Source organism: Prionailurus bengalensis, chromosome E1 (genome assembly GCF_016509475.1).
Source record: "Prionailurus bengalensis isolate Pbe53 chromosome E1, Fcat_Pben_1.1_paternal_pri, whole genome shotgun sequence".
NCBI lineage: Eukaryota > Metazoa > Chordata > Mammalia > Carnivora > Felidae > Prionailurus > Prionailurus bengalensis.
This window is the reverse complement of record NC_057347.1, coordinates 11258191-11285722: the sequence shown is the minus strand read 5'-3', so window position 1 is coordinate 11285722 and position 27532 is coordinate 11258191. Positions and strand designations below refer to the sequence as shown.

The following is a 27532-nucleotide window of genomic DNA, read 5'->3' as shown; positions in this document are numbered from 1 at the left end:
CCCAGAGGGCCGCTCGCGCACCCCGCCACGTGTTTTCTTCGCCCGCCAATGGGTGGAAGCGCCGCGTGAGCCTGTTCCCGCCCCCCGGGCGCGCCCGAGCCAATCGGAAGGGTGGTGTGTGTGCGAGGGCAAGTGGGGAGGGGGACTCAGCTCAGGACAGGGAGGCCCTGCTCGCAGGTCCCGGGGTCCCGGTGGCAGCCAGAGCGCTTGGTCCGCAGGCAGCGGGCGGGTGGTCCCCCCTCCGCCCCCACCCTGCGCGTGCGCGCCCCGGCCCCTCCCTCCCTGCCACCCCCCTCGGCTCCCGCGCGGCGGCGGCGGTTCCTCTCCCCCTCCCCCCAGCCCTGGCTCCGGGGGACCCCGCGATGCCGGTCCGCACCGAGTGTCCCCCGCCGGCCGGTGCCTCGGCCGCCTCCGCGGCCTCGCTCATCCCGCCGCCGCCCATCAACACCCAGCAGCCCGGCGTGGCCACCAGCCTGCTCTACAGCGGCTCCAAGTTCCGCGGCCACCAGAAGAGCAAGGGGAACTCGTACGACGTAGAGGTGGTGCTGCAGGTGAGCGCCGGGCCGCGCCGGGCCGGGGCCCGAGGGCCTCCTCGCGGCGCTCACTGGCCGTGCCCGCCCCCGGCTCCTCGAGCCCGCAGCCGCGGACCAGGCCCTCGCCGCCGGGCCTCCTGCACCAGGCGCTTCACCCCCGGGACCTGCCCAGCTGGTGTCTCACACTTTCCAAGCCCCAACCCTGACCTGCCCCTCACACCGGAGCCTGTCGTGGGCAGCTCCTGGCCGACCCTGAACACTCTCCCAGACTCGAAGCCCGTGACCGGCCTGCCTGGGATCCGGAAGCCCCCTGTGACTGGCCACCCTCAGACCTGAGTCCTTCTTCCCCAGGACCTGTCGCCCCAAGATCAGCTCTCCCTCCAGTCCCTCCCAGAACCTGAAGAACTCTCCGTTGGTTTCTCCTGCCTGGGAACCCTAGCCATGGCTGGGCCCGTGTCAAATTATCCCAGACTTGAGACAATCCTCCACCCCTCCCCTTTCCTCAGTTCCAGGGATCCTCAAACCTTGGGGCCCTCCTCCCGGGATTTCTTCCTTGGGAGAGCCTAGTGCCCCCTCAGACCTGGGAGCATCCTCCCTCCCTTAGCCCCTGAGCCTGAGAGCCCCCAGTCCACAACTGATTCCTCGCCTCTGGTACCCCCTGAAGACCAGGCACTCACATCCTGGGTGCTGCTGGGTGGAGCTCCTCCCAGTCTGTTACGATCTTGCCTCCTGGGGCCCCCCACTGCCCCCCCAGTCTCTAACTGGCGCAGGCAACCAGTTGCCGGCAGCCCCAGGCCTCCTGCTCTAGGCTTCTTCTCATGCTCCCTATCTCCGTTCTCTGGCCACCTCCAGTCCCCTCCCAGTCTCCTTGACCTGTCTCCCCATACCTCCCCAACCCCTACCTTCATCTTCCTTCTCCTTGGCTCCAGGGGACCCTCTTTCTATGGTCTTAACTTTTATCTGCACAGCCAGCGCTTCCTCCCGGTGTCTGATACCCATGTGCTGGGAAATCGAACTCACCCAGCATTATCTCTCACACAGTATTTCCTTGCTGTCTCTCTACCTCCCCCCCGTCTGACCTGAATTTCTAAGTACCTGCTGCCAGCCCCTGATAGCTTTGGAGCTCAGCTTTACCCACTCTGGCCCTTTTCCGCACCTCACCCCTCTCATGCAAGTGGTAACACACTTGATATTTTTTCCCAGCCGGAAGAGGTCAACAGTAGTTATTACTCCTTTCTCTCCCCCTTCCCTGCAAAACTGTTCCTCCATAGCTACCCCTGCCTGCCTCAGGACCCACTTTCCTCCTCCCTTTGCCCCCTTTTCTCCTTAGCCTGACGCCCCACCTCCTAGGCTGTTCTCCAAAGCCCCTCCAAACGTCTGGCCCCTTGAAAGGCCTCACAAGAGCTCTGAGGACCTAGCGTGCCACCTTACTGCCCCCATGCGTGAGGACAGAACGTAAGCCGTGTCTTTTCCTTATGTGCCCTTGGCTCTTTAAAAATGTTAAATCTTAAACAGCCTCTCCTCTGAGCAAGTGGGTCTCCCACCCAAAAGTCAGTGGGGATACATTTTCTTTTTGCTAACAGCAGGGCATCCTTAACCTCTTTTTTCTTACTGTTTTGTGGGAATCAACAGTTTCCTCTTTTTTCGACTGGGAAAACATCACGTTAATCGTATCTTTGGTTTGTAAACTTAAGTTGCTATCATGAGCCATGATATTTATTATAACTGGAAAACTAATAACTGAGCCATTCGTTCTCCATAATTAGATCTATGATAGGGTGATCCCTCTTCCCTTCTGCTTAAAATGTGAGAATTTACTATGAAGTAAAGGCTTTTTTTTTTTGTTCTGCAACAAATCATAAAATTCTGGAAGTGAGATCCTTGGTTGTGGGTCATGTTTGGAATGATCTTGAATTTGCACCCATTGTTTCATTTGATGGTTTCCGGGGTGGTAGGGGATGACTTGGCAGGGTAGCTAAGTGTCAAAGAGAAGTTGTCTTTGGTTCTCACAGCAGCCACCCCCTTCTGTCATGGGTGTGTTGTTTCTGAAGTCTTGTCAGATGCCCATTTCCTCGCGAACCAGTGTACGTGGTGATTGAGTTGGCGCGTGACTGGTCTCAGGGTAGCCCAGAGCGGAAACCTGGCTGATGGCTGGAAGCCACTCCAGTAGGATGTCTTGATGGTGGGAGCGGTGGTCATGCCCAGGAATGCTGCCCTACTTCTGGGCTGGTGACCTGTTTGTCCATCATTGAGACAGTCAGTGACATGTGACTTATTCCATCATCTGGTTTTACAGCCAGGACTAGTTTCTTAGACTCGGCCTTCTTAGAATACTTCTGCCTTTCATACCTGAGCCTCCTTCCTGCTTGCTTGCTTGCTTGCTTTTTTTCATAACAGCTTTATTGAGATATAATTTACGTATCGTACAGTCCACCCAATTTAAGGCGTACAATTTCAGTAGTTTCTAGTAGAGTCACGCACTTGGGTAAGCATCACTGCAGTCTAATTTTAGAACACTTCCATCACCCCCAAAAGAAACACCACCCCTTAGCCATCACCGCTTCTCAACTCTAGGCAGCCACTAATTTTATTTTCCCTAAGATGTGCTTATTCTGGCCACTTTGTACTAAACGGAGTCGTATGCTATGTGACCTTTTGTGTCTAGCTTCTTTCACCAAGTATAATGTTTTCACCGTTCACCCATGTCCTAGCATGTCAGTGCTTTATTATTTCTGGGGGGGGGGGGGGTGCATAATAATCCATTGTACGGACGTACAACATTTTGTTTATCCTTGGAGCAGTAGATGGATATTTGGGTTGTTTCCACTTTTTGGCTCTTGTGAGCAGTGATGCTGTGAACATTCCTGTACGAGTTTTTATGTAGGCGCGTCCTCATTTCTCCTGGGTAGAAACCTAGGAGTGGAATGCGGGGTCCTATGGTAACTCCATGTTTAACATTTTAAGGAACTGCCAGACCGACGTCCAAAGTGCCTACGTCATTTTGCACTCCCCCCACCGGGCGATGAGGGTTCCAGTTTCTCCACAGCCTTGTCAACACTTGCTATGTATCTGTCATCTTTTTGATTGTAGTCATGCTAGTGGGTGTGAGGTGGTTATCTCATTGTGGTTTTGATTGGAATCTCCTTACTGGCTAACGATGTTGCACATCTTTTCCTGTGCTTTTTTGGAGCACTTTCTTGTCTTGAAATTCCAGTTTAAAGAGCTCCCCCAGACCGTCGTGAGATTCTGACTAGGTTTTTGTTGTTGCCGTTGTTACTTTGACGACTCTGTTCCTCCTCTGCCATCCAAAGAGCCAAGAGTAACGTGAAGGCCAGGGTCACCGTGACAGCATATTAAAAAGAGCAGCTGTTGGACACAGCTGTGCTGTCAGACTTCCTTGCCTAACGTTTGCCTTGTCATCCTTCCCATTGAGATGCTGGTCCGTTGTTTGGTGAAAGTTCTCTGCCTCGTAGTGTATTTGAGTTCACCCACCATCACCAAGATCAATTAGGGCAGAATGGGAGAGACCCGTGGTTGAACGGAGGCCAGACTGCAATTCTGATTCTCAGGCACGTGATAATCCACGCAAAATGTTAGCCAATTTACAGTTCAGTTTTTAATCTCATTAGCAGGTATCCTGGCCACCTGATACCCTTTCCAGCAGCTGTGAAGCCCCAAACTATATTGAATTCAGTGAGAATTGCATACGTGAAATTTAAGGCCTCAGGTTAGAGCTGTGTGTCTTTTAATGAAAGTTCTTTGCTGAACCGTGTGAGTGCAGATCAGCCACTTTGGATGACGTCCAGCGCCGAGGCCCGGAGATGAGGATATTTTAAATGCTTGGGCGGTTTTCACATGGAATACCTTTGTCACCAGCACCGAACTGTGGGAGCGTTTTAGCTTTATCGAAGCCCATTTGCTTTGGTGCTGACCTCATCTGGCTGACTGCATTCATTACAGTTTTTAAAGATGGCCTTAGTGTTTGATTTCTGGTGTAATTGGAAGTCGTTAAGTCCCCAGACCTGATAAACACCACAAGACTCTCCAAGTTGCTTAAAATGAGACCTCGCTTGACACGAAAATCTCAGCGTGCTGCAGCACCGGGGTGCTTTGTCTTGCTTTAATTCCGGGGGTTTGCTTTGTCCGTGAGCCCAACCAGCATGAAATCTGAAAATCTGCCTGTTGGGGATCAGTCCGTCCGGATTTGGGTGAAATGGCTCATTTAGGGTGCACTCAGCTGTAGGTAGCCGTACCCTTTTCGGAATAGTTAAAAGAAGGGGTGAACCTGCCGTCTCAGGTTACAAGAAGCCTGGAGGTGGCTTGGTTCCAGACTGGCTCATGCGGGGGCCCGTTTCCTTCCACGTTTCCGTGCCGCCATCCTTGGCATTTCCCGGCCTGTTTCCCCTCAGGGTCTTTACGTGGCTGCCCTGGGCACCGCGTGCAGGTGCTGCCACCGTCACGGGAAGAAAGAGAGCCTCTTTGGAAGCCCCAGTCTTTCCCAGCAGCACCCAGGAGACTTACACACATACCTGATTGGTCACAATCGGGTCACTCACCCCCAAACTGATGACTCACAAGGGGACAGGGGCACGGGTTTGCCTTGCACCCGTCAGGCTGATCGGGTCTTGTGGGGGCAGGGTAGGTGTCAGAACAGGATCTGGGCCCTGCCAGCATGGAAAAGGAGGAATTTGGTTGTAGGGTAGGTACCGGGCCATGTCGCAGCAACCCATAATTGGTACATACTACACCTCAAAATCTATGTTGCCTGTTACCCCTGTTTATTTTAGGCTCCTAACTCTTCATCAGGAGACACAAGCATTCATATATGAAATGGGCAGTGTGGCCCCTCCCAGTATTTTCCATTCTGGGGTCAGCGTCTTGGCTCACAACTGCAATTTTTGCCAGAGAAGTCTTCCTAAGATGCCTTGCCGGGATGTGCTGCCCATTTCGTAAAGAAATAATGCGGGATTGCGCTGAGTATAAATATGGGCGAGGAGTACATTTTTTAGACCAGTCGGAGACCTGTGTTGAGCGGGCCCACTGTTCCAGAAAGGCACTTTGGTCTCAAGATACTCAGCTGAAGGAGGTTGAGAGGGTCCTGAGATCAGGTAGCTTCTGAACAGGCATGGAGGGGGGGGGGGGACTCACAAAGGTCTCAAAGGCAGGTGAGCCCTGGCCGTGCTAGGCACCCACCAACCTCTGGGCCTCCCTCAGCCCACCTGGCCTCTGACGGCCGGGCACATGGTTTTCTGCAGCAGCCCCAGCTGGTCTCCCAGTGGTTCCTCCGTTTGTAATGAGGCTGTGTGTCCTTTCTTTCCAGCATGTGGACACGGGGAACTCTTACCTTTGTGGGTACCTGAAGATTAAAGGCCTTACTGAGGTAAGCACTCACTCAGACGAACTAGAACTGGAAGGTGGACCGCGTGCTCCGCGTGCTCAGAGTGTGAAGGACCAGCAGTCAACTCTGAGGCCTGATTAAAGTGCCCTGTTAAGTGTCGTTCCCATACAGTGAGCTCAAAGCATGTGGTTTTCATGTGCCCTGTTGGAAAGTATACAGAGTCACAAATCTGTAGAAGTTTATAAATACATCGTGTTGTTACCAACACTGTTGATTTCATTTTTAATCCTTTTGTGGAAAAAAAAAAAATGTGGTAAGAACACGGCTACGACCCTCCTCACCTGCCGTCGGAAGTTTTAAGGTTTCTAAGGCAAGCACTAATCCTTCCAGGGCCAAGGTCTTTGGAATTCCTTAAACCTTTTAGTTCACTGGAACAATGAAAAGTCATCATCTAGTTTCTAACAGGAGTAGCTGCTATGGAAATGTAGACTGTTTTCCTTTCCTTGAACCAACTTTTAAAATCTCAGAACCCCTGGGAATATAGAAAACAAGAAAGAGCATCCTTTGTTTTCCCGCTGGTGAGTAAACAGGAAGAAGAAGGAGGGGACTGGACTGGCCGCCTGACTCCAGCCCGACCTGGCTGCAGAGCCCTGTGGCCTGATCAGTCCTCACTGTCTCCGTGGCCCAGCAGTGTTGAGAAATGCTCCACAGAGCCATAGAAAGGTCAGAGTGACCTTGTTGCTTTGCCCTTTACTGGTGCCATGGCCTTAATAAGAATGAAAAATAGCCGCTGTGTCTCCTCAAGGGGCTTATCCTAGTGGGAAAGAGAGAATGTCAGAGTAAGAGGTATAGGGGCGCCTGGGTGGCGCAGTCGGTGAAGCGTCCGACTTCAGCCAGGTCACGATCTCGCGGTCCGGGAGTTCGAGCCCCGCGTCAGGCTCTGGGCCGATGGCTCGGAGCCTGGAGCCTGTTTCCGATTCTGTGTCTCCCTCTCTCTCTGCCCCTGCCCCGTTCATGCTCTGTCTCTCTCTGTCCCCAAAATAAATAAACGTTGAAAAAAAAAAAAGAGTAAGAGGTGTAGACTATATAGTATAATACAAATGGCGGGGGGGGGGGGGTGCTAACTAAGGCACAGACCATCCTCTGTCTTGAAACCATTGTTTCCGTCTCTTTGATTCCATCTGGTTCTGCTTCTCTATTGGAAGTTTGAGACTTTTCTATGAAGTCTGATGTTGACATGAAAAGATAACTACTCCTCCCTTCTAGAACCTTACCCAAGCTAGTAGGGGCAGAAAATGAGGGCAAAATGAAGGATTCCAGCCTTTGAGTTTGCGGTAGAAGGAAACAAAAGTGAATATAGAGTATACCCACCTCGTACAACAGGCAGCCAGATGCATTCACTGAGCACAGAACACGAACACTTAACTTCGTAAGGAAGCCAGCAACATCTGTCACCTGGAATGTTAGCACTAAAACCAGCCACTCTGGTCATAGGAAGCTGCACGGAAATGGCAGGTAGCACTAAAAATCCCCAAACCGTGTGCAGAACCTCTGTGACGTTTCCATCAGGAGCAGGTAACCCTAACAAGGTGGGGGAAGCTCTGAGTCATGAGCAGCAGGCTCCCTGAGGAGCTGCTAGCTCAGCCCTTCACCGGGGCCGGTTCGGGAAGGGGACTTAGGCTCATGGCAGGGATGAGGAGACCATCCTCCTGGCCAGTTCTTCCCGCCCGCGCACGAGCGGCGTCACAAGCACATGGCCCCCCAGACTGGTCTGCGCCGGGTTGAGCCGTGGACTCAGGTGTGGCCCTCAAGTGGCATTGAATTAGAGAAGGGCGGCTGTGTTTCCGAGGCTCCTAGGACGTCAGGGTTCTTTGGATTTCATCTCTTTTAAGAACCTTTTTAGTTGCTTTACTGACATCCAGTTCACATACCACACAGGTCACCCATGTAAGGTGCAGGGGGTGCCTGGCTGGCTCCGTCAGAAGAACATGTGACTCCTGGTCTCAGGGACGTGAGTTCAAGTCCCACGTTGGGCATGGAGCCCACTTAAAAAAAACAATAGTAAAATGTACAGTTCGTTGGCTTCTAGGATAGTCATGGTGTGGTACAACTATGGACTCGCCTTTGAAATTCTAAATCCGGTACGTGGTCACTGGACACGATCACTGAAATGCCAGAAAGGGTGAGGATTCTCTGAATGGCTTTATACCCGTATTCTAAAATACAGCTGTTCGTGTTTGTTTGCTTTAACGTTTATAGTTGTTAGGATATCGAATATGTAATTGATTTTAATAAAACCATTTAAATGGTTGAGTTTTAGCCATAGTCTTCCTCGTGTACACCACATGGAAAATTATTAAGTTGGAGATCATTGGTCTCTTGGCTGCCTCATGTTCACGAACGAGCACAGTTATTACAAAGTCCGTGTGCCTTGTGGAAATGGAATGCCAGGATTGTGAAGAATGGGCGTCAGGTAGCATTTTCTTTGCAATTCTGAGCCCGCCACCAGCAGAAAGAAGGGACATTTCTAGGGAGGCCCAGAAGCTGGCACAGGGCCTAGGAGCCCAGCCTTGGGAGAGTCACGGACAGGCCCTCCACTCACTCACTAGACAGGTTTGAAGGCTTCTGCTGAGCTTGTGCTAGACCTGCTCTGAGCCAGGCCAGGGAGATAGGTCACGCTAATCAAACTCAGCAGGACTGATGTATAAACAAGAATGCTCATTTACTCATTTCTAAAATGAGGTACATGCACGTTCCAGAAGTCCTCTCTGACTTAGTAGCCAGTGGGTGTTACTCCCCCCAGAAGGCAGGTCTACACGGAAAGCCAGACCCATTACTGGAGAGTTTTTGGTGGGCCTGTTAACCGTGCGGGGAGTGGTTTGGACGACTTAAATGCCACGACTGCTAGGCCCACTGTAGTCAGCCCACGCCTGTTCTGGGGGTGAGAGTGGGGGGTGCTAGCCGTGTCTCTTCTCTCGGACTCGTTTTTTTGACGACCTACCCGCAGACAGAGTTTTTCCTTTGAGTTTATACGTTACCGCCACTTTGGCTGTAGTCAAGTGCTTAAATTTCCTGGTCCTGCCCTGAGAGATAGTTCGTGGTTTTGGTAACTTCTGTACATATTGACTCGCACTCATTAGGCAGTATTTATTTTATTTTAATTCTCAGAGTTCGGGGTACCTTGCAGTCACCCTTATCTACTGCCTGAGATATTTTTAGAGAGATGTCAGTACAGAATCAGCTCACTAGGAAGACTTTCTATTTGAACCATAAGTATTTTCTTCGTATTGTAAGAGGGCCCATTTATCATTTCTTTCTTTTCTCTCTTGTGGAAGCTAAAAAAAGTTAAAACCTCAGAAAATCAATATGTATAGCTTTTGATTTAAAATCTCAAGCCTGGATGGCGTAGGTGGTTAGGCGTCCGACTCCGGCTGAGGTCATAATCTCACGATTTGTGGGTTCCAGCCCTGCGTCGGGCTCTGTGCTGACAGCTCAGAGCCTGGAGCCTGCTTCGGATTCTGTGTCTCCCTCTTTCCGCCCCTACCCAGCTCACGCTCTGTCTCTCTTTGTCTCTCAAAAAAGAAGAAACATTAAGATAAAATAATTTAAAATCTCAAGTCAGGTACTGATACAGAACTTTCTCCCTTAGCAGTTCTTCCTAAAACAGATGAGGATAATTTATTTATACCTTTAAAATCAGGTTTCCACTTAGGAAATCTCCTCTTTAATTTCTTCACTCCATATATATAAATACCTGAACGAGGAACCCGGCCACCGTGTCGGGGGTAAAGGGTTGAGGTTTGGTGGGGGGTGGGGGCGTTATATATCTCAGAGTTCACTGTGAAGACAGCCGCCAGCCTCGGTGGTGGGTAGTGAACCAGGCCCCTTCAGTCTGCTCCTGTGCAGGCGGGCGGCCATACTGTTTCCTGGGAACTGCTATCTCTTAGCGACGTCCCCAGCTACATCATGGCAGGCCAAGCCAAGAGAAATAGCAAAGCCATCGGAACAGATTTATTTTATTTTATTTTATTTTATTTTATTTTATTTTATTTTATTTTATTTTTTATATAAAATTTTTTTTTATATTTATTTTTGAGAGAGGGAGAGGATGAGCTGGGAATGGGCAGAGAGAGAGAGACAGAGAGAGAGAGAGAGAGAGAGAGAGGGAGGAAGACAGAGGATCCAAAGTGGGCTCCACGCCGACCACAGTGAGCTTGGTGCGGAGCTCAAACTCATGAACCGCGAGATCATGACCTGAGCCAAAGGCAGACATTTAACTGGCTGAGCCACCCAGGCGCCCCAGAACAGATTGATTTTAAACACACGTAGATGTTTGATGCAGAATAAGAGGGGCATACATAGTGTCTGAAGAAGAAAGTGGGACCTCTAGTCCCAAGGACATTAAGACTGTAATCCGTGGTTTGCCAGGCCACTGACCACCATTATCATATGCTTCCAAGAAGCACCAGAGGCTGGCAGGCTGGGCTGAAGGGTTGGTTAGTTGGTCAGTCAGTTGATTGGGTTTTACAAATGCAGAGAAATGGTGGACTTATTAAATTGTTAACTTTTTCTTCCATTGGTATTTTTCAGAATCTTTGGTGCCTTCTTCTTAGCAGATGAACAAATAGCAAATAAAATTGACAAGAGCATTCTAAGCACCCAGTTAGGATGACAGCTTATTTTTTCCCGTTTTTGTGGGGTTTTTTTTCCCGTTGTTGTGATTTTCCATTGCAGATGTGATTTATGTATATTTTCCCTAGTATAAATTGCCTTAGTTCATATGATAAAATTAAATCTTACTCTAACATATCAAGGTATTCTTTAAAAAAAGAACACAAAACAACCACAACGACAACCAAAAAAAAAACCACAAAAAACCCACTCTCCGGACGGGCACAGGAGACAAATGACTGAGCTAGTTTGAGAACCAGTGGGCATGGCGTCAGGGAGACTGAGCTGTGAATGCTGTGATTGTGGAGCCTCCTGGGGTGTTTTTCTTGGAAAGTAAAATCAACTTAGTTACTATCTGCTTTGCATCCTAGAATACTCAGAATTTACTTGTTCAGGTTCTTTTCGAGTGATTAGTACATAACAAACGAAGTCAGGGAAGGGTTCTCTGCTTCTGGCAAAGTTCATAACGTCCAAGAGACTTTGTGGGCACCTCCAATTCAAGCTGACTCCGCAGCCATCAGCCAATCTCTGGACCTAACTCTGGGTTGTTGCTTAGCCAGTGTGACCATTTTTTCAGAGTCCTAGGGAGAAGTTAAAGAGCAAGGTTGATTTTTCCTTTGGGAAAGGTTAAAACTGCTGTTCAACATCTTGTTTTGGTATTTGGGTTTTTACCATAGGAGTATCCAACTCTCACGACCTTCTTCGAAGGAGAAATAATCAGCAAAAAACACCCTTTCTTAACGCGGAAGTGGGACGCAGACGAAGACGTTGATCGGAAACACTGGGTGAGTAGGTGTTTGGTCCACTCTGGGCCACCCACGTGCTGCCGGAAGCCAAGAGACTTAGCTCTCGGGGTCTTATCACCATGCCCCGTCCTGCCCACCTGTCCACTGGGCTTCTCACCCCAGCTCCTGACGGACACACCCAGGCTCAGCTGAAGTACCATCAGGATGTCACCAGAAATGCCAGTGCCCCTGCTTTTCAGTGTCAAAAGTGGAGTGTGTTCTAGCTCACCAGTAGGGAGCACTTGGAGACAACTCATCGTTACTGCCCTCAAGTCTTTTCATTGGCTTTCACACGAGTTGTTGTGTCTTCAAAAATCCATTTCTCTACCTGTCAAAATAGCCTTCCGGTTTAGCTGACCATGGCGATGATGAATTTTGGTTTAACACTAGGGAATTCCAATGTGCTCACCCTCTAAACCCACCAGAAATTCTTGTGTCAGTAATGAAGATTCTAGAACTCTTCGTGCTTCCCACTGCCACTCACACCCGGCTGTTCAAGTCTCTCCTGATTCTGGCACGATACTCCTTGGAGAAAACTCCTGACCGCAGACCCTCGTCTGGGTTAACATCACTATAGATTAGCTGCTTTGCTTATTAATGTTTCCTACTTGAGATAGGAAAGGAACGTCTCTCAAATGTTGAGTTTCAGTTAAACTTAAGCTTTTAAAACCATTTTTTGGTGAGCTACATGTTTTGACTATTGTAGCAAATAGAACTGAAAGTCAGTCATTTGCGTGACACTAGAGAATACTGTAGAATACTGCGTAATACGGCATAATACTCTAGAGGATACTAGAGAATACTGTAATACTAGAGAATGAACAAGAGCCAAGTCTCTGGGGATTCTCAGTGGGGGGATCACTCAGTGGCTTAGTCAGTGAAGCGTCCGACTCTGGGTTTCGGCTCCGGTCATGACCTCACGGTTCATGAGTTGGAGCCCGCGTCAGGCTGCACTGGCAGCTCGGAGCCCGCTTGGGATTCTCTCTCCCTCTCCCTCTCTCCCTGCCCCTCTCCTGCTCGCTCGCTCTCTCTTTTTCTCTTAAATAAACTTGAAAAAAAAATAGTTGGGGAGCCCGAGTGGCACATGGTCGTGTGGGCATCAGAAAGTGGTGGAGGGCTCCTCGGTGCCGTCTGACCCCACCCTGCCCAAGGCCAGCTCTTCCTGCACAGCTCGACACCTCACGAGGTGGCTCCTTCCTCTCCCAGACAGTCCCCGTGAGAACGATCTTCCTGATCTTTCTTGTACCGAATGACAGCCTGTCTCCCATCCTGCTTTGTTTTCCAGCTCAAATTGGTTCTGCAAAAAAGCAAGATCTTTTGAGAGTCTATGAAAAGTCAGTTTTAAGTTAGGTTGGCTACGAATTAAATACATAGAAAGCAACTCTTAATTTTCCAGACTTCCATTAGAATACTGGGAAATATCTGTTCCTACCTCTGTTAGGCTAAATTGAAATATTTTGAGTGAAAGAGCGTCTAAGAAGGCCTCCCTGGGTCCTTCCCGGCATGCTAGATGGGGGAGGACCAGGAGCTGGGCCTAAGGGCTCTTCTTCACCCAGCAGTCTGGTGACCTGTTCAGGACTCAGAGTCTCCCGTAACTCTCCCAGCCCATGCAGGAGTCCCCGATGCCCATGTGGGGCTCCTGGAGCTCTGTACTGCACCTCTGTCTGCCAGGGATTTGCAGCACCTGATGCAGGCCTGCCTCAGAGATATTGCAGGGTCCATTCCGGAACACTGCAACAAAGCAAACATTGCCATAAAGCAAGTCAAATGAATTTTGTTGGTTTCCCAGTGCATGTAAAACTTACATTTATGCTACACTGTACTCTGTTAAGTATGCAATAGCATTGTGTCTAAAACAATGTACATACCTTAATTTTAAAGTATTTTATTACTGGGGCGCCTGGGTGGCTCAGTCGGTTGAGCGTCCGACTTCAGCTCAGGTCATGATCTCACAGTTTGTGAGTTCGAGCCCCGTGTCAGGCTCTGTGCTGACAGCTCGGAGCCTGGAGCCTGCTTCAGATTCTGTGTCTCCCTCTCTTTCTCTGCCTCTCCCCTGCTCATGCTCTGTCTCTCTCTGTCTCAAAAATAAATAAAAAACATTAAAAAAAATTTTTTTAATTAAAAAATAAATAAATAAAGTATTTTATTACTAAAAAATGCTAACCATCCTCTGAGCTTTCAGCAAGTCCCAATCTTGCTGGTAGAGGGTCTTTTTTTTTTTTTTTTTGAGAGAGAGTGTGGGGAAGGGAAGGGGCAGAGAGAGAAGCAAGAAGCATCCCAAGCAGGCTCCACGCTGCTAGAGCCAAACCTGATGTAGGGCTCAATCCTACGAATGGTGAGTTTGTGACCTGAACTGAAATCAAGAGTCGGATGCCTAACCAACTGAGCCACCCAGGCGCCCCACTGGTAGAGGGTCTCACCTGATGTTGATGGCTGCTGACTCATGAGGGTGATGGTTGCCAAAGGTCGGATGGCTGTAGCAATTTCTTAAAATAAGAGAACAGTGAAGTGTGCCTCATCGATTGGCCGACTCTCCCTTTCACAAACAATCTCTCTATGGTGCAGGATGCTGTTTGATAGCATCTGACCCTCAGTAGAACTTCTTTCAAAATTGGAGTCAGTCCTCGCAAACCCTGCTGCGGCTTTATCAACTGAATTCATGTAATATTCTAAATCCTTTGTTGTCGTTTCAACAATCTTCATGGCATCTTCACCAGGAGTAGATCTTATCTCAGGAAACCACTTCCTTTGCTCACCCATCAGAAGCAACTCCTCATTCGTTCAAGTTTCATCCCGAGATTGCAGCCATCAGTCACGCGTTCAGGCTCCACTTCTGACCCTGGCTGTCTTGCCATCTCTACCCCGTCTGCCTCCACTGGAGTCTTGAATCCCTCAAAGTCATCTATAGAGTTGGAATCAACTTCTTCCAAACTCCCATTGATATTGATTGTTTGACCTCTTCCCATGAATCACAAATGTTCTTTCTTTTTTTTTTTTAAATCACAAATGTTCTTGATGGCACCTAGAATGATAAACCCTTTCCAGAAGGTTTTCAGTCTACTTTGCCCACATCCATCAGAGAGATCACTATCTATGGCACCTATAGTCTTATGAACTATACTTCTTAAATAAGAACACTTGAAAGTTAAAACTACCCCTTGACCCATGGACTGCAGAACGGGTGTTGTGTTGGCAGGCATGAAAACAACATTAATCTCACCGTACGTCTCCACCAGAGCATTTGGGTGACCAGGTGCATTGTCAGTAAGCAGGAATCTTTTTTTCTGAGCAGTAGGTCTTTAAATATTCAGTAAACCATGTTGTAAACAGATGTGCTGTCATCCAGGCTTTTTTTCTATTAATAGAGCACAGGCAGAGTAGATTTTGCATAAAATTTTAAGGGCCCGAGGATTTTCAGAATGGTAAGTGAACATTGGTTTCAACTTCAGGTCACCCACTGAATTAGCCCCTAGCAAGAGAGTCAGCCTGTCCTGTGAAGCTTCGAAGCCAGGCATTGACTTCTCTCTGGCCATGAAAACCCTCGATGGCGTCTTCACCCAATAGAAGGCTGTTTCATTGAGTGTGGCCATCATCATGAGTTATCTTAGCTCGATCTTCTGGATAACCTGCCACAGCTTCGGCATCAACACTTGACATTTCACCTCTCACATTTACGTTACGGAGATGACTTCTTTCCTTAAACCTCCCAAACCAACCCCTGCTAGCTTCAGACTCTCCTTCCGCACTTCCTCACCTCTCTCAACCTTTACAGAATTGAAAAGAATCAGCCTTGCTCTGGATTAGGCTTTGACTTCAGGGAACATTGGGACCGGTTTGACCTTCTAGCCAGACCATTAACCCTTTCTGCACATTAGTAATAAGGCAGTTTTGAGGAGGCGCCTGGGTGGCCCTGTTGGTTAAGCTCCTGACTCCTGACTTCAGCTCAGGTCATGATCTCATGGTTCATGAGATCGAGCCCTGCAGTGGGCTCTGCATGGAGCCTGCTTGGAATTCTCTTGCCCTCTCTCTGCCCTTCCCCTGTTTGTGCACTCTCTCTCTCTCCTCTCAAAATAAATAAACAAACATTTAAAAATAAACAAACAAGTAATAAGGCTGTTTCGCTTTCTTATCATCCATATGTTCACTGGAGTGAACTTTTCCTTTCCTTCAAGAACTTTTCCTTTGCATTTACGACACGGCTGTTTGGTGCAAGGGGCCAAGCTTTCAGCCTCTCTTGGATTTCGACATGCCTTCCTCAACTAAGCTTAATTGTTTCTAGCTTTTGATTTCAAGTGAGACACGTGCAACTCTTCCTTTCCCTGGAACACTTTGAGGCCATCGCAGGCTTTTTAATCGGCCTCATTTCAGTATTGTTACGTCTCAGGGAAGAGGGAGGCCTGAGGAGAGGGAGACGGATGGGGGAACAGCCAGTGAGTGGAGCAGTCAGAACACACACAACATTTATCAGTTAAGTTTGCTGCCTTATATGGGCCCCCAAACAGTTGCAATAGTAATATCAAAGATCTCTGTGGGGCGCCTGGGTGGCTCAGTCGGTTAAGCATCCGACTTCGGCCCAGGTCATGATCTCGCGGTCCGTGAGTTCGAGCCCCGCGTTGGGCTCTGTGCTGACAGTTCAGAGCCTGGAGCCTGTTTCAGATTCTGTGTCTCCCTCTTTCTCTGACCCTCCCCCGTTCATGCTCTCTCTCTCTCTGTCTCAAAAATAAACGTTAAAAAAAAAAAAAAAAAAGATCTCTGATCATAGGAGTGCCTGGTTGGCTCAGTTGGTTGAGCAGCTGACTTCAGTTCAGGTCATGATCTCACAGTTCGTGAGTTTGAGCCCCATGTCGGGCTCACTGCTGTCAGCACAGAGCCCACTTTGGATCCTCTGTCCCCCTTCTCTCTCACCCCTCCTCTGCTTGCACTCTCAAAAATAAACATTAAAAAAAAAAAAGATCACTGATCACAGATCACCATAACAAATAAAATAGTGATGAAAAAGCTTCAAATATTGCAAGAATCACCAAAATGTGACACAGAGACACAAATGCTGTTGGGAAAATGGCACCAATAGCCTTGCTCGATCAGGGTTGCCAGGAACCCTGGCAGTTTGTAAAAAAAAAAATGCAACATTTGCAAACAGCAATAAAGTGAAGTGCAATAAAACCAGGACTGCCAGGGCACCCGGGTGGCTCAGTCAGTTAAGCGTCCGACGTCAGCTCAGGTCATGATCTTGTGGTTCATGAGTACAAGCCTGCATCGGGCTCTGTGCTGACAGCTCAGAGCCTGGAGCCTGCTTCAGATTCTATGTCTCCCTCCCCCGTCTCCCCTTCTCCTCTCATGCTCTGGCTCTCTCTCTTTTTCTAAATAAGCATAAAAAAAAAACAAAAACAAAATAAAACTGGACTCCCTGTAAACTAGATTCAGAGGCACTGTATTATTTCATGCTCAGGTTTTCCTGAGTGATAATAAAGTTGGTATCATGGTGGTACCATAAAGTCCAGATTCCATAAACTGAATCTACTGAGGATAGAAATACATGTGTGACAAATTCTATGGGTTAGTAATTCTGTATCTTAAATTTTATTTAAGGTGTAATTCTTATAAAATTCTTACATGCTTGTTTTTAAGCATTTGAATAAGTAGAAAAACAAAAGGAAAAAAGTCATCTATAATAATAATACCAAAGCTAAAACAAGTATTGATCTCTTTTTTTTTTTTTTTTAAATAAAAATAGGATCATGAGACACAATTTTGTAATCTATTTCTGGTGTCCCTTTTTTTTTTTTAATATATTTAATTTATTTTTTAAATTTACATCCAAGTTAGCATATAGTGCAACAATGATTTCAGGAGTAGATGCCTTAGTGCCCCTTACCCATTGAGCCCATCCCCCCTCCCACAACCGCTCCAGTAACCCGCTGCTTGTTCTCCATATTTAAGTCTCTTCTGGGGGCGCCTGGGTGGCTCAGTCGGTTGAGCTGCCGGCTACGGCTCAAGTCATGATCTCGCGTTCCATGAGTTCGAGCCCCGCGTCGGGCTCTGTGCTGACAGCTCAGAGCCTGGAGGCTGTTTCAGATTCTGTGTCTCCCTCTCTCTGACCCTCCCCTGTTCATGCTCTGTCTCTCCCTGTCTCAAAAATAAATAAAATGTTAAAAAAAAAATTAAAAAAAAAAAAGTCTCTTCTGTTTTGTCCCCCTCCCTGTTTTCATATTATTTTTGCTTCCCTTTCGTTACGTTCGTCTGTTTTGTATCTTATAGCCCTCATATGAGTGAAGTCATATATTTGTCTTTCTCTAATTTCACTTAGCGTAATACTCTCTAGTTCCCTCCATGTAGTTGCAAATGGCAAGATTTCATTCTTTCTGATTGCCCAGTAATACTCCATTGTATATACATACCACATCTTCTTTATCCATTCATCCATCAACGGACATTTGGGCTCTTTCCATACTTTGGCTATCGTTGATAGTGCTGCTGTAAACATTGGGGTGCATGTGTCCCTTCGAAACAGCATACCTGTATCCCTTGGATAAATGCCTAGTAGTGCAATTGCTGGGTCATAGAGTAGTTCTGTTTTTAAATTTTTGAGGAACCTCCGTACTGTTTTCCAGTGTGGCTGCACCAGTTTGCATTCCCACCAGCAGCGCAAAAGAGATCCTCTTTCTCTGCATCCTCGCCAACATCTGTTGTTGCCTGAGTTGTTAATGTTAGCCATTCTTATAGGTGCGAGGTGGTATCTCATTGTGGTTTTCATTTGTATTTTCCTGATGACGAGTGATTTTGAGCATTTTTTCATGCGTCGGTTGGCCATCTGGATATCTTTGGAGAAGTGTCTGTTCATGTCTTTTGCCCATTTCTTTGCTGGGTTATTTGTTTTTTGAGTGTTGAGTTAACCCTTTATCTGATATGTCATTTGCGAATATCTTCTCCCATTCCGTCGGTTGCCTTTTAGTTTTGCTGATTGTTTCCTTCACTGTGCTTTTTATTTTGATGAGGTCCCAATAGTTCATTTTTGCTTTTGTTTCCCTTGCCTCCGGAGACGTGTTGAGTAAGAAGTTGCTGCGGCCAAGATCAGAGAGGTTTTTGCCTGCTTTCTCCTTGAGGATTTTGATGGCTTCCTGTCTTACGTTTAGGTCTTTCATCCATTTTGAGTTTATTTTTGTGTATGGTGGTCCAGGTTCATTCTCCTGCATGTCGCTTTCCAGTTTTCCCAGCAACACTTGCTGAAGAGACTGTCTTTGTTCCATTGGATATTCTTTCCTGCTTTGTCAAAGATGAGTTGGCCATACGTTTGTGGGTCCACTTCTGGGTTCTCTATTCTGTTCCTTTGATCTGAGTGTCTGTGTTTGTGCCAGTCCCATACTGCCTTGATGATAACCGCTTTGTATACATCTTGAAGTCCATCTGGTCTCCTTTTTTAAAAGAAATTAATCGTATATTACCCACTTCCTGTTTCTTCTTCACTAGCTGGCCCCAAGCCACTCTACTCTGTCAGAGGACCCCACTGTAGTAAGCCCTCTCTCCCCCTTCGGTGAGACATGCTGGCTCTCAGTTGTTCTGCATGACTCTTGTTGCTACTGTTGACTCCCTTACAGAGATGTCACTAGTCATTCCTGGCTTTGTGCAAAAGTGTCCTGAGAACGGGCCCCCAGAATAGCATCCATACCCAACCCGGGGCCTTTTCTCGGACAACATGAACTAGGCAGGCGTAGTCCCATGATGCCTCAGCCGGAGTCTAGCTCTGAGGTCACTGGTGGGGACCTTGGGCTCCCCTTCCAGGCCTCGGCCTTTGCTGCTCTGGTCAGGCCACCTCCAGCAACTGGCACGCGTTTGCAAAGGCAGTCGCCGCCGGACACAGAAGGGTCGTTCTGACACCAGCCTCTCCCTCCGCAGATCAGTTCTCATGCTGTGTCTTTTGCTTTCAGGGCAAGTTTCTGGCTTTTTATCAGTATGCAAAATCATTTAATTCAGATGACTTTGATTACGAAGAGCTGAAGAATGGAGATTATGTCTTCATGAGGTGGAAGGTAAGGCCCCACCCCAGGCGGTCTTCTGGCTGTGCCAGTGCCTGCATTGGACCCACCGCCCCGTCTGCCCTGTCCTCATGCGGTGCCTTTAACGCTCACGGAAAGCGGGCACAGCTCCAGGCCACTCTGGCAGACTGCTGCCCTCCCAGATGGTTTCTCTTTGGTTAAACTGTTTGGTGGTCAGCTGACGAATTCGTGGCTAGGGGGTGGTCCCCCTCGGTACCTTTGACCGTCCAGGTGGAGTCCTCCCAAGTGTCCTGTGGATTCAGGGGAGAACCAAAGTCAGTCACCCATCACCTCCGGTTCTCAGCCACAGGCTGCGACACCCCCTTAAGGGACCGCTCCCTCACCACGTCCTTGCTGAAGGCTCGGTGCTGTCTCAGCTTGTCTGGTTCCCTCCAGCTCAGGAAATGAGGGACCAGGAATGGAATTTGGGTTTTCCACTCACCAGCCCTCAGAGAACTGCATCTGGCTGGACTCGATAGATTGGCTTTGGGGCTGACAAGGCTTTTGTGTTCCCTGTTTTGATAGCATGGTATTTACTGTGTTCCAGCTCCAGGATAGCACAATCATGAAGCCAGTTTGTGAAATCACTGTGTGAACGGACACCCACTTCCAACCCCTGGTCCCCAATCTGCGGGGAAAAGCCGTTTTGTCTTGAAATCTCGCCAGCTTTCCGAAAAGCCAATCATTTAGAGTAGTGATTCCCAATCTTTTTTTTTTTTTTTTTTTAGTATTTATTTTTGAGAGAGAGAGAGAGAGAGAGCACGCGAGCGAGCGGGGAAGGGGCAGAGAGAGAGTGAGACGCAGAATCCGAAGCAGGCTCCAGGCTCTGAGCTGTCAACACAGAGCCCGACATAGGGCTCGAACTCATGGACCATGAGATCATGACCTCAGCCAAAGTCGGTCGCTTAACTGACTGAGCCACCGGGGCACCCCAGTGATTCCCAATCTTTAGCTTGTATAGCTAATTTTTTGGCGGGGTGGGGGGGGATCATCACTTTCTGAGTGGACGCTTGCCAGGCGTGGAGAGTCAGAGCGGGGTCCTGCCCTGTAAGCTTGCCATCTAGTGGGAAGTGTGCCAGTGAAATAACATGTTGGAAGAAGTATCCTCCAAAGTTCTTATTTTAAAATTAATTTTAAAAACTACCATTCAGAGGTTTAGGAAAGGAAAAGATGAGAGTGTTTTGGAAAAAAAAAAGAGTTGAGCACCTGGGTGGCTTGATTTTGGCTCAGGTCATGATCTCGAGGTTTGTGAGTTCATGCCCCACATCGGGCTGTGCACGGCCAGTGCAGAGCCTGATTGGGATTCTCTCTCTCCCTCGCTCTCTTCCCCTCCCCCACTCTCTCTTTCAAAATAAACTTAAAAAAAGAACTTCTCAGGGTGACTCACTGTGGGCCTTCAGGAGACCTCCTGGAGCCTTGGGGCCACCGACTTCATCTTACTGGGACAGTAGGTCCTTTCAGCTTGGCTCTAGCCAGAGATAACAAGCTTGCCTCTTCCCAAGGTGCTGTTCTGATGGCTGTCGCCGAGGCGTAAAGCTTTTTCAGGGGGTGTTATGGGGTGTGATCTGCCCTCAGAGTGAAGTGACTCGCTGTTCTAGAGGTGATCAGGAACCTAGCACCAGTTCCTGGGGTGGAGCAGAGAATTTCTCTCCCTGGGTGGTTCTGTCTGTGGACTCTGAAAGGTAGGTAGGTATCGATTCACTTACGAGATATGTAGACCATAGGACCTTCCCTTCACTGCTGACCTCAGTGAGCTCAAGACACAGGCTCCTGTGTTAGCATCTAGAATACTCGAGCAACACACGGATGCTATTGGCAGGTTGGGTTGAAACGCACATGTTGGCCATTGTCCAGCAAGTCTGGGCAAGGCCGTGTGACAGTGGAACCTTAGAAGCACCTGGAGGCTAACGAGGAACACCAGAGGTGGCCGGGCCACACCGTCTGTTACTAACCTCCTCCGTCTGTGTGCAGGAACAGTTCCTGGTCCCAGACCACACGATCAAAGACATCAGCGGTGCTTCCTTTGCTGGGTTCTATTACATCTGCTTCCAGAAGTCGGCAGCCTCCATAGAGGGCTACTATTACCATAGGAGTTCAGAATGGTAAGGAACCCCAGAGGCGCAGGGGGCGGCTTGCTGCTGTCCCCCTGGCTCTTCCTTGGCTTGCCAAACCAAAAGAAGACCTCTCCCCTGTCTCTGCGTAGCTTTCGTGCTCTGTCTGCATGCAGAGGGCCTCTCCAAGCGATCTCAGTTGCTGGTACAGGGGCTCCTGTCCCTCTACACGGAGCAGAATAAACAAGATGAAAGTGAAGTGCTAGATAAAGGAACTCATTGCTGACAGCTTTCAAGCAGTTCTGTATTATCAGCAAAGTTTCTCCCAATCTTGCCGCTCTTGTGTTTCCTCCCAAATTTAATCAGTAACTAAAATGTAAAATCCAGCTATGAATTTTGCTGGGGTGAATTTTGCTGTCAGCAGCCTTTTCGATTTTGTGGTCACATTCCTCAGCTGCTGGCCCCGCATTGCACTTGATCTCGGTCTGGTGACCTAGGGTCCCCCCGTGGAGCTGGCGGTCCTGCCCTGTGTCTCACCTGAGGTGAAGGACTGAATGCCACCTCAGGTGCTAGCTTCTGTCACCTCTTGGGGGGAATCTCCTGCCTCCTCGCTGCTTCTCAAAGCACCTGGCTGTACCTGAAGAAGGAACCATAGCATAAAATACCTGATTTCCTCTCTGAATGTAGAGACCCCTCATTCCCTTCCAAATTTTTCACACTTCGGTGACTTGTAAGTGATGCCACCCCAGCTTGACTCAACTTCCTTGTTCAGTGGCAGCACAGTGATACCTGCCAATACGTGCCCGTGGCTCAGTGCAGTCTCAGCGCCTCTGAGAGCCACAACTCTCAGGGTTTCAGTAGTTGTTCAGTTTTCAAATGAGTTTTCAAAACATGTTATATCCTGTTTTAAATGACAGCTTTATTGAGCTAATTCACACACTATTTGGTTTGCTCATTGAAGCTGTACAAGGCAGTGGTCTGTGCAGCCATGACTGCAGTCAATTTTAAAACGTTCTCATCGCCACAGGGAGAAACCCTCGTACCCCTTGACCATCAACCCGACTCCCCATCCCCTCCTGGCCCTAGGCAACCACTAATCTACTTTCTCGCTGTGTAGATCTGCCCGTTCTGGATATTTTATATAAATGGGACCATACACTATGTGGCCTTTGTGTCTGGCCTTTGAAGCTTCAGCCTTGTTACAGCAGGTGTCAGCACTCCCCATTTTTATTGCTGAATAACTTTCCATGGTCTGGATCCACAGTAGCCCCTCCTTATCTGCGGTTTTGCTTTCCGGGGTTTCGGTTACCCGCGGTCAGCTGTAGCCCAGAAGCAGACGATCGTCCTCCTGACAGTGTCAGAAGGTCAGTGGTAGCCTAACAGCCCGTCACAGCGCCTCTGTCATTCTGTGTTTCGTCTCCTCCCGCACCCATTTCGTCATCTCACATCCTCACGGTACAATAAGGTATTTTGAGAGAGAGCCCACGTTCCCGTAACTTTTATTGCAGTATAATGTTATAGTTGTTCTATTTGCTGACTAGTTATTGTTGCTAACCCCTTACGGTGCCTAATTTGTAAGTTGTACTCTGTCACGGGTATGTATGTGCAGGAAAAACCATACCATACGTACGGGGCTCAGTACCATCCACGGTTTTCGGCATCCACTGGGGGTACCTGAGCGTATCCCCCACAGATAAGGGGGGGGACCACTGTACCACATTTTCCTTCTCTGTTCATCAGTTGCTGGGCACTTGGGTCGTCTTCACCTTTTGCCTGTTGTGAATAATGCTGTTGTGAGTGAGGGTGTGTAAGCATCCGAGTCCCGGCTTTCAGTTCCCTTGGGCAGATACTAAGAGTGGAATTGCTGGGTCATACGGGAATTCTGTAACTTTTTAAGGAACCACCTCCCTGTTTTCCAGAGCAGCTGCACCCTGGTACGTTCCCACCAGGGCCCAAGGGCTCCAGTTTCTCCACATCATTCCCAACGCTTGTTATGATGTCTTTACAATTACAGCTCTCCTAGCGCGTACGACATCTGCAGGTGTCGTGTGGTTTTGAGTCACATATTCCGATGGCTAATGCATAATCTTTTCTTGATTTTTTGTTTTGTTTTGTTCTTTGCTGTTGTTGTTGAGAAATAAACTGCTTGTTCCTGTGCTCCTCCTCACTCCTCTGTGAAACAAGAGGAGAGCTGACGTCTACCCCATCAGCTCTGATTGTCCCTGGGGGTTATCATCCCCTTGTGTGGATTGTCCCGGCCGCCGTTTCCCTTTCATCTGCTTAGCTCCTCGGAGCAGCCTGCCGACGGGGCAGAAACATACACGTCAGAGCTCTGATGTTCTCAAAGTCTAATAGCCGTGTCTAGGGAGGCGAGAAAATGAAGCCAAAGGGTCAAATAAGATTTACGGTTAGCGAGGAAGTTCTCTCTTCCATGGCCTGTTTGCATTGCATGAGAAGTGGGGTGTGCCTGTGTTACCCACGAAGTCCCGAGGGTGCTCCAGCCTGACACACGGGGGAGCTGAGGTGCTGGCCGTTGGGAGGCCGGGCAGCGTGGCAGGTGAGGATGAGGCCCGGGGCCTCGGTCTGCATCTCTCCCACAGCGTACTCCGCCTCTCCTTTTGCAAGACGTACCATGGTTGCTTCATGGTCAGAGCAAAAGGGAAAGGCCTAAAAACAGCTCCTCTTACCCCCATTCGGGAGGATTAACTAAAGAAACAAATAAAACCAGAGTCGGATCAGCTGACGGGATCTGAGATGAATTTGCGTTCCGGTCCGAGAAAGTGGCCCGTCAGGCGCTCCGGTGGCAGGGAGGGAGTTTTGGACATCCTTTGTTTGGTTTTCAGGATGCTCAGACTGCCTCCCGTTTCTCTCTTTTCCCACATTGCAGGTATCAGTCACTCAATCTAACTCACGTTCCCGAACACAGCGCACCCATCTACGAGTTCCGGTGACAGCGGTTCAGAGCAGGAACCAAATAAAACTGAACTTGGCAAAAAAAGAACTCTGCCAAGAAAATCGTGTACCTGCCAGAACCAGGAGAACGTGTGTTCCTGTTTCTTCACGAGCAGACTCGCATCAGAAAGCATGAATGTTAACCCACAGAATCCAAGGAGCATGGCCAACCAACGGCAGGCGGAGGGAGTGTTCTCTGTGCTTCCTCCCTCTCTGTGGCAGTTTGGTCTTAATCTGTTGTAAGCTACCTTAAATGCACTTTTCCTTCCTGCACAGCTAACTTCTGTATCACTGAAAGGCCCATTCCTTCCTCCGTCCCCACCTCCAGCCGAGCAGAAGGTCAGCCCCCCAGTCACCCTCAGCCTTGGTGCTCAGTGGTCTCGGCCCAGGCCCCAACCCTGCGCCCCCCACCCCCAGTTGCTCAGTCCGGTAGCTCAAGAGAAGGCAGAGCCCCAGCACACGTGTGCCGCCGCCACCCCCCGCCCCCCCCCCCCCCAGAGCTCTGCGCAGGGAATCGGTGACCAGCAGCACCCGCCAGTGAAACGCGAGGCGGAGGCCGATTGCTTAACGGGGTCCGCTGGCACCGCCCAGCCCTGCAGCGGTCACGCTAAGCTAGTCAGTGGCTGCCAGGTTCTCTGGGCCTGCCATCGGGGATCACTAAATTTCAGGCTTCCAGATCCCTGGCAGGAACGGATTCCAGTCCTGCTTACTCAGCACGTTTGCTCCAAACTTTTGAACTTGAGGGCAATACTAAACTTAAAAAAAAAAAAAGAAAAAAGAAAAAAAAAAAGAGTTTTTTATTACAAAATTATTTTTATGGTCCCTTTAACAAGGACCCTATGGCAAATGCACAATTATTCAGAATTACATTTTTATCGTTTTCACATTGAAAACAGCAAATGTTGACTTAGTAATTTTTATACCTATATCTATATGTAAATGTATATTTAATCAACCAGCAGTTTAAAACTAGTCATCCTGGTACAAAAGTTTTGCAGCATTGCATAAATTCTAGTGCTAAACTTGAGAGCTGTTTTTTTGGGGCCAGTTTAGCATTTGTACCTCCTCCTTTTGCTACTCAGAACAGCAGTGCTTCGTGGCGACCTTTTCCGTCAAGCAGAAGGGGCCGTCATTCTTCTAAAACAGCAACTCTAAAATGTTGGGGTGGGGGAGGGGCGGGAACACGAACACGCTCGAAGAACTCAAGGCTCACGTGCCAAAGTGTGTGTGGGGGTGTGGGGTTGGGGTGGGGTGTGGTTTTGGGTGGGGGGGGGGAGTTGTTTTTTTTGTTTTTTGTTTTTGTTTTTTAATGTTTAAAAAGCTTAATAGGTTGGCATCAGTTGTAGACCGCAGAGACAGGCCGGGCTTTGGGGGGCATCGCATTTGCTGGCGGTTTACAAGACTCACTCAGAACACAAGACAGAAAGCCTCAGCCCACGGGAGCACAACCAGCTGCAAGCTGCAGATCCACGGGCGGTGTAAGGAAACACAAGGCCCTTCGGTCTAGATGAGCGGTGTAGGGAAACGCTTTATTCTTAACAAGTGACTTTCCTTTTGACGACACATGTACTGTATGTTACTGAGACTGAATGTCGGGGAAACCTTAGAGGACAAGTACTTGGGATTCTAGTCAGTGGGCACCGGGACACCTAGGATGCCTAGTCCTAAGGAGGTGAGACCAACCCGTCTGGTGAGGCCAGGGTTTTGGAGCCCCAAAACGTTGCCCCGGCGACTGCAGTGGAAAAATGATTCACGTCCGTTCCCAGCCAGGAGTCAAATGTTTTCTTGATTCTGAAACTCCAGAAGGCATCGGGACGGCTGGCTCTGGTCACACCAGCTGATGGCAGAGTACCGAGGAGACCGCACTCGCGTGGCCTCAGTTTAGCTGGCAGGCGTCGCTTGACAGCAAAAGGAGACTGTGGGGCCGTGCTGGCTTTCCCTGGCCACACGGGCCGGCCATCTCACCCCCGATCCCCTCTCACGGCAGGCTCCTAAATCTTGCCTGAGTTTTGCAAGCTCCTTGAAGGATCTAGGCCCCGCTCAGAACCCAACGAGAGGTGAGCTCATCGGGGCCCTGTATGTGTGGCTCAGAGGTCAGCCGGGCAGTCAGCGGGCAGGGAAGGCCATTTGGAAACGCTGCTATTGTTCAGCTAGCCAAATGGGCCAGGTCCTGTTGGAGGATTTCTTCCTCCCTCCCTCTCTTAGCTAGGTAATGAAGTTGTACTGGGGAAAATCAAGTGATACCTTTGCTAGATCTTTCGGGCACATCCGAGATGAAGGTTTGCTTGCGTAAAAATCTGCCCATTGAGGACAGGGAAGGGATTACCTGCCCACCTCCTCTTAGTAATTCCCAAAGAATCCACGTCCACTCCTTCTCTTTCTCTCAGTTCCCCAAGGAATGTTGGGGCTCACCCCCCTCTGTGGTTATTCTTTCCTGAACCTCCTCCGTGGTTTACGTGCCTCTGGTACTCTGTGCAATAGTTTTGGCTGACGCTTGTGTTCATCATTAAGAAATCAGTGCAAGATGCAGATTTTCTACCGTCTTCCTCCACCCCAAACAAACCTGCCATGAGGTAGGATCCTAGGGATTTGGCTGTTCTTTCCACTGCTCAGAAAGCTTCCATTCTGTACCCCCAGCCTCGTCTCTCCTCTGTGCTGGAATTATCCCTCCCCACCCACCCATCCTCTCAAACTTTACAGCATTTCAGCTGCAGCCCCAAAGTAACTAAGCAAGCCTTCACATGAAGTAGAAAGTCCCATCTGTGTGCTGGTTCTGTTGATAACGTGGAAATCACAAACTCCAGGGGAGCAAAGGGGCTTTTCAACGTCTTTTGCTTTCAGAAACAGGGAATTTATATTCTAAGGCCTTGAATTGATTTTTTTTTTCCTCATAAAATAGTCTGATAAGCTAATTTTTAAAAAGAAATGCCATTAAGTATGTTGCATTGTGGTTTAAAATTACTAACAAGTTCTGGGAAAGAAAAATATTTGATTTTGAATCTTACATGTTTTTAAAAATTAGATTTGAATGGGCACAAAGTATGAGTATTTTGTTTCTTTAGGGAGGACATGTGGAAAGGGTTTGAGGGTCTGGGATGGGAGAAGTATTTTGCAGAGCTATCAATGTCCAAATAATTTTTAAAAAATAATAAAGGTATTTAAGCAGTGA

General features: G+C 48.7%; 1 protein-coding gene across 1 annotated transcript; it reads left to right on the top strand.

Annotated features, from left to right (window-relative positions):
• Window positions 1–30: 30 nt before the first annotated feature.
• Window positions 31–27532, top strand: GID4 (GID complex subunit 4 homolog). Its single transcript, XM_043583311.1, has 6 exons — window positions 31–551; window positions 5854–5913; window positions 11220–11327; window positions 19253–19354; window positions 21332–21462; window positions 24299–27532. Exons 1-6 carry the CDS (start codon window positions 363–365, stop codon window positions 24360–24362), a joined length of 654 nt encoding a protein of 217 aa, XP_043439246.1. The 5' UTR covers window positions 31–362; the 3' UTR covers window positions 24363–27532.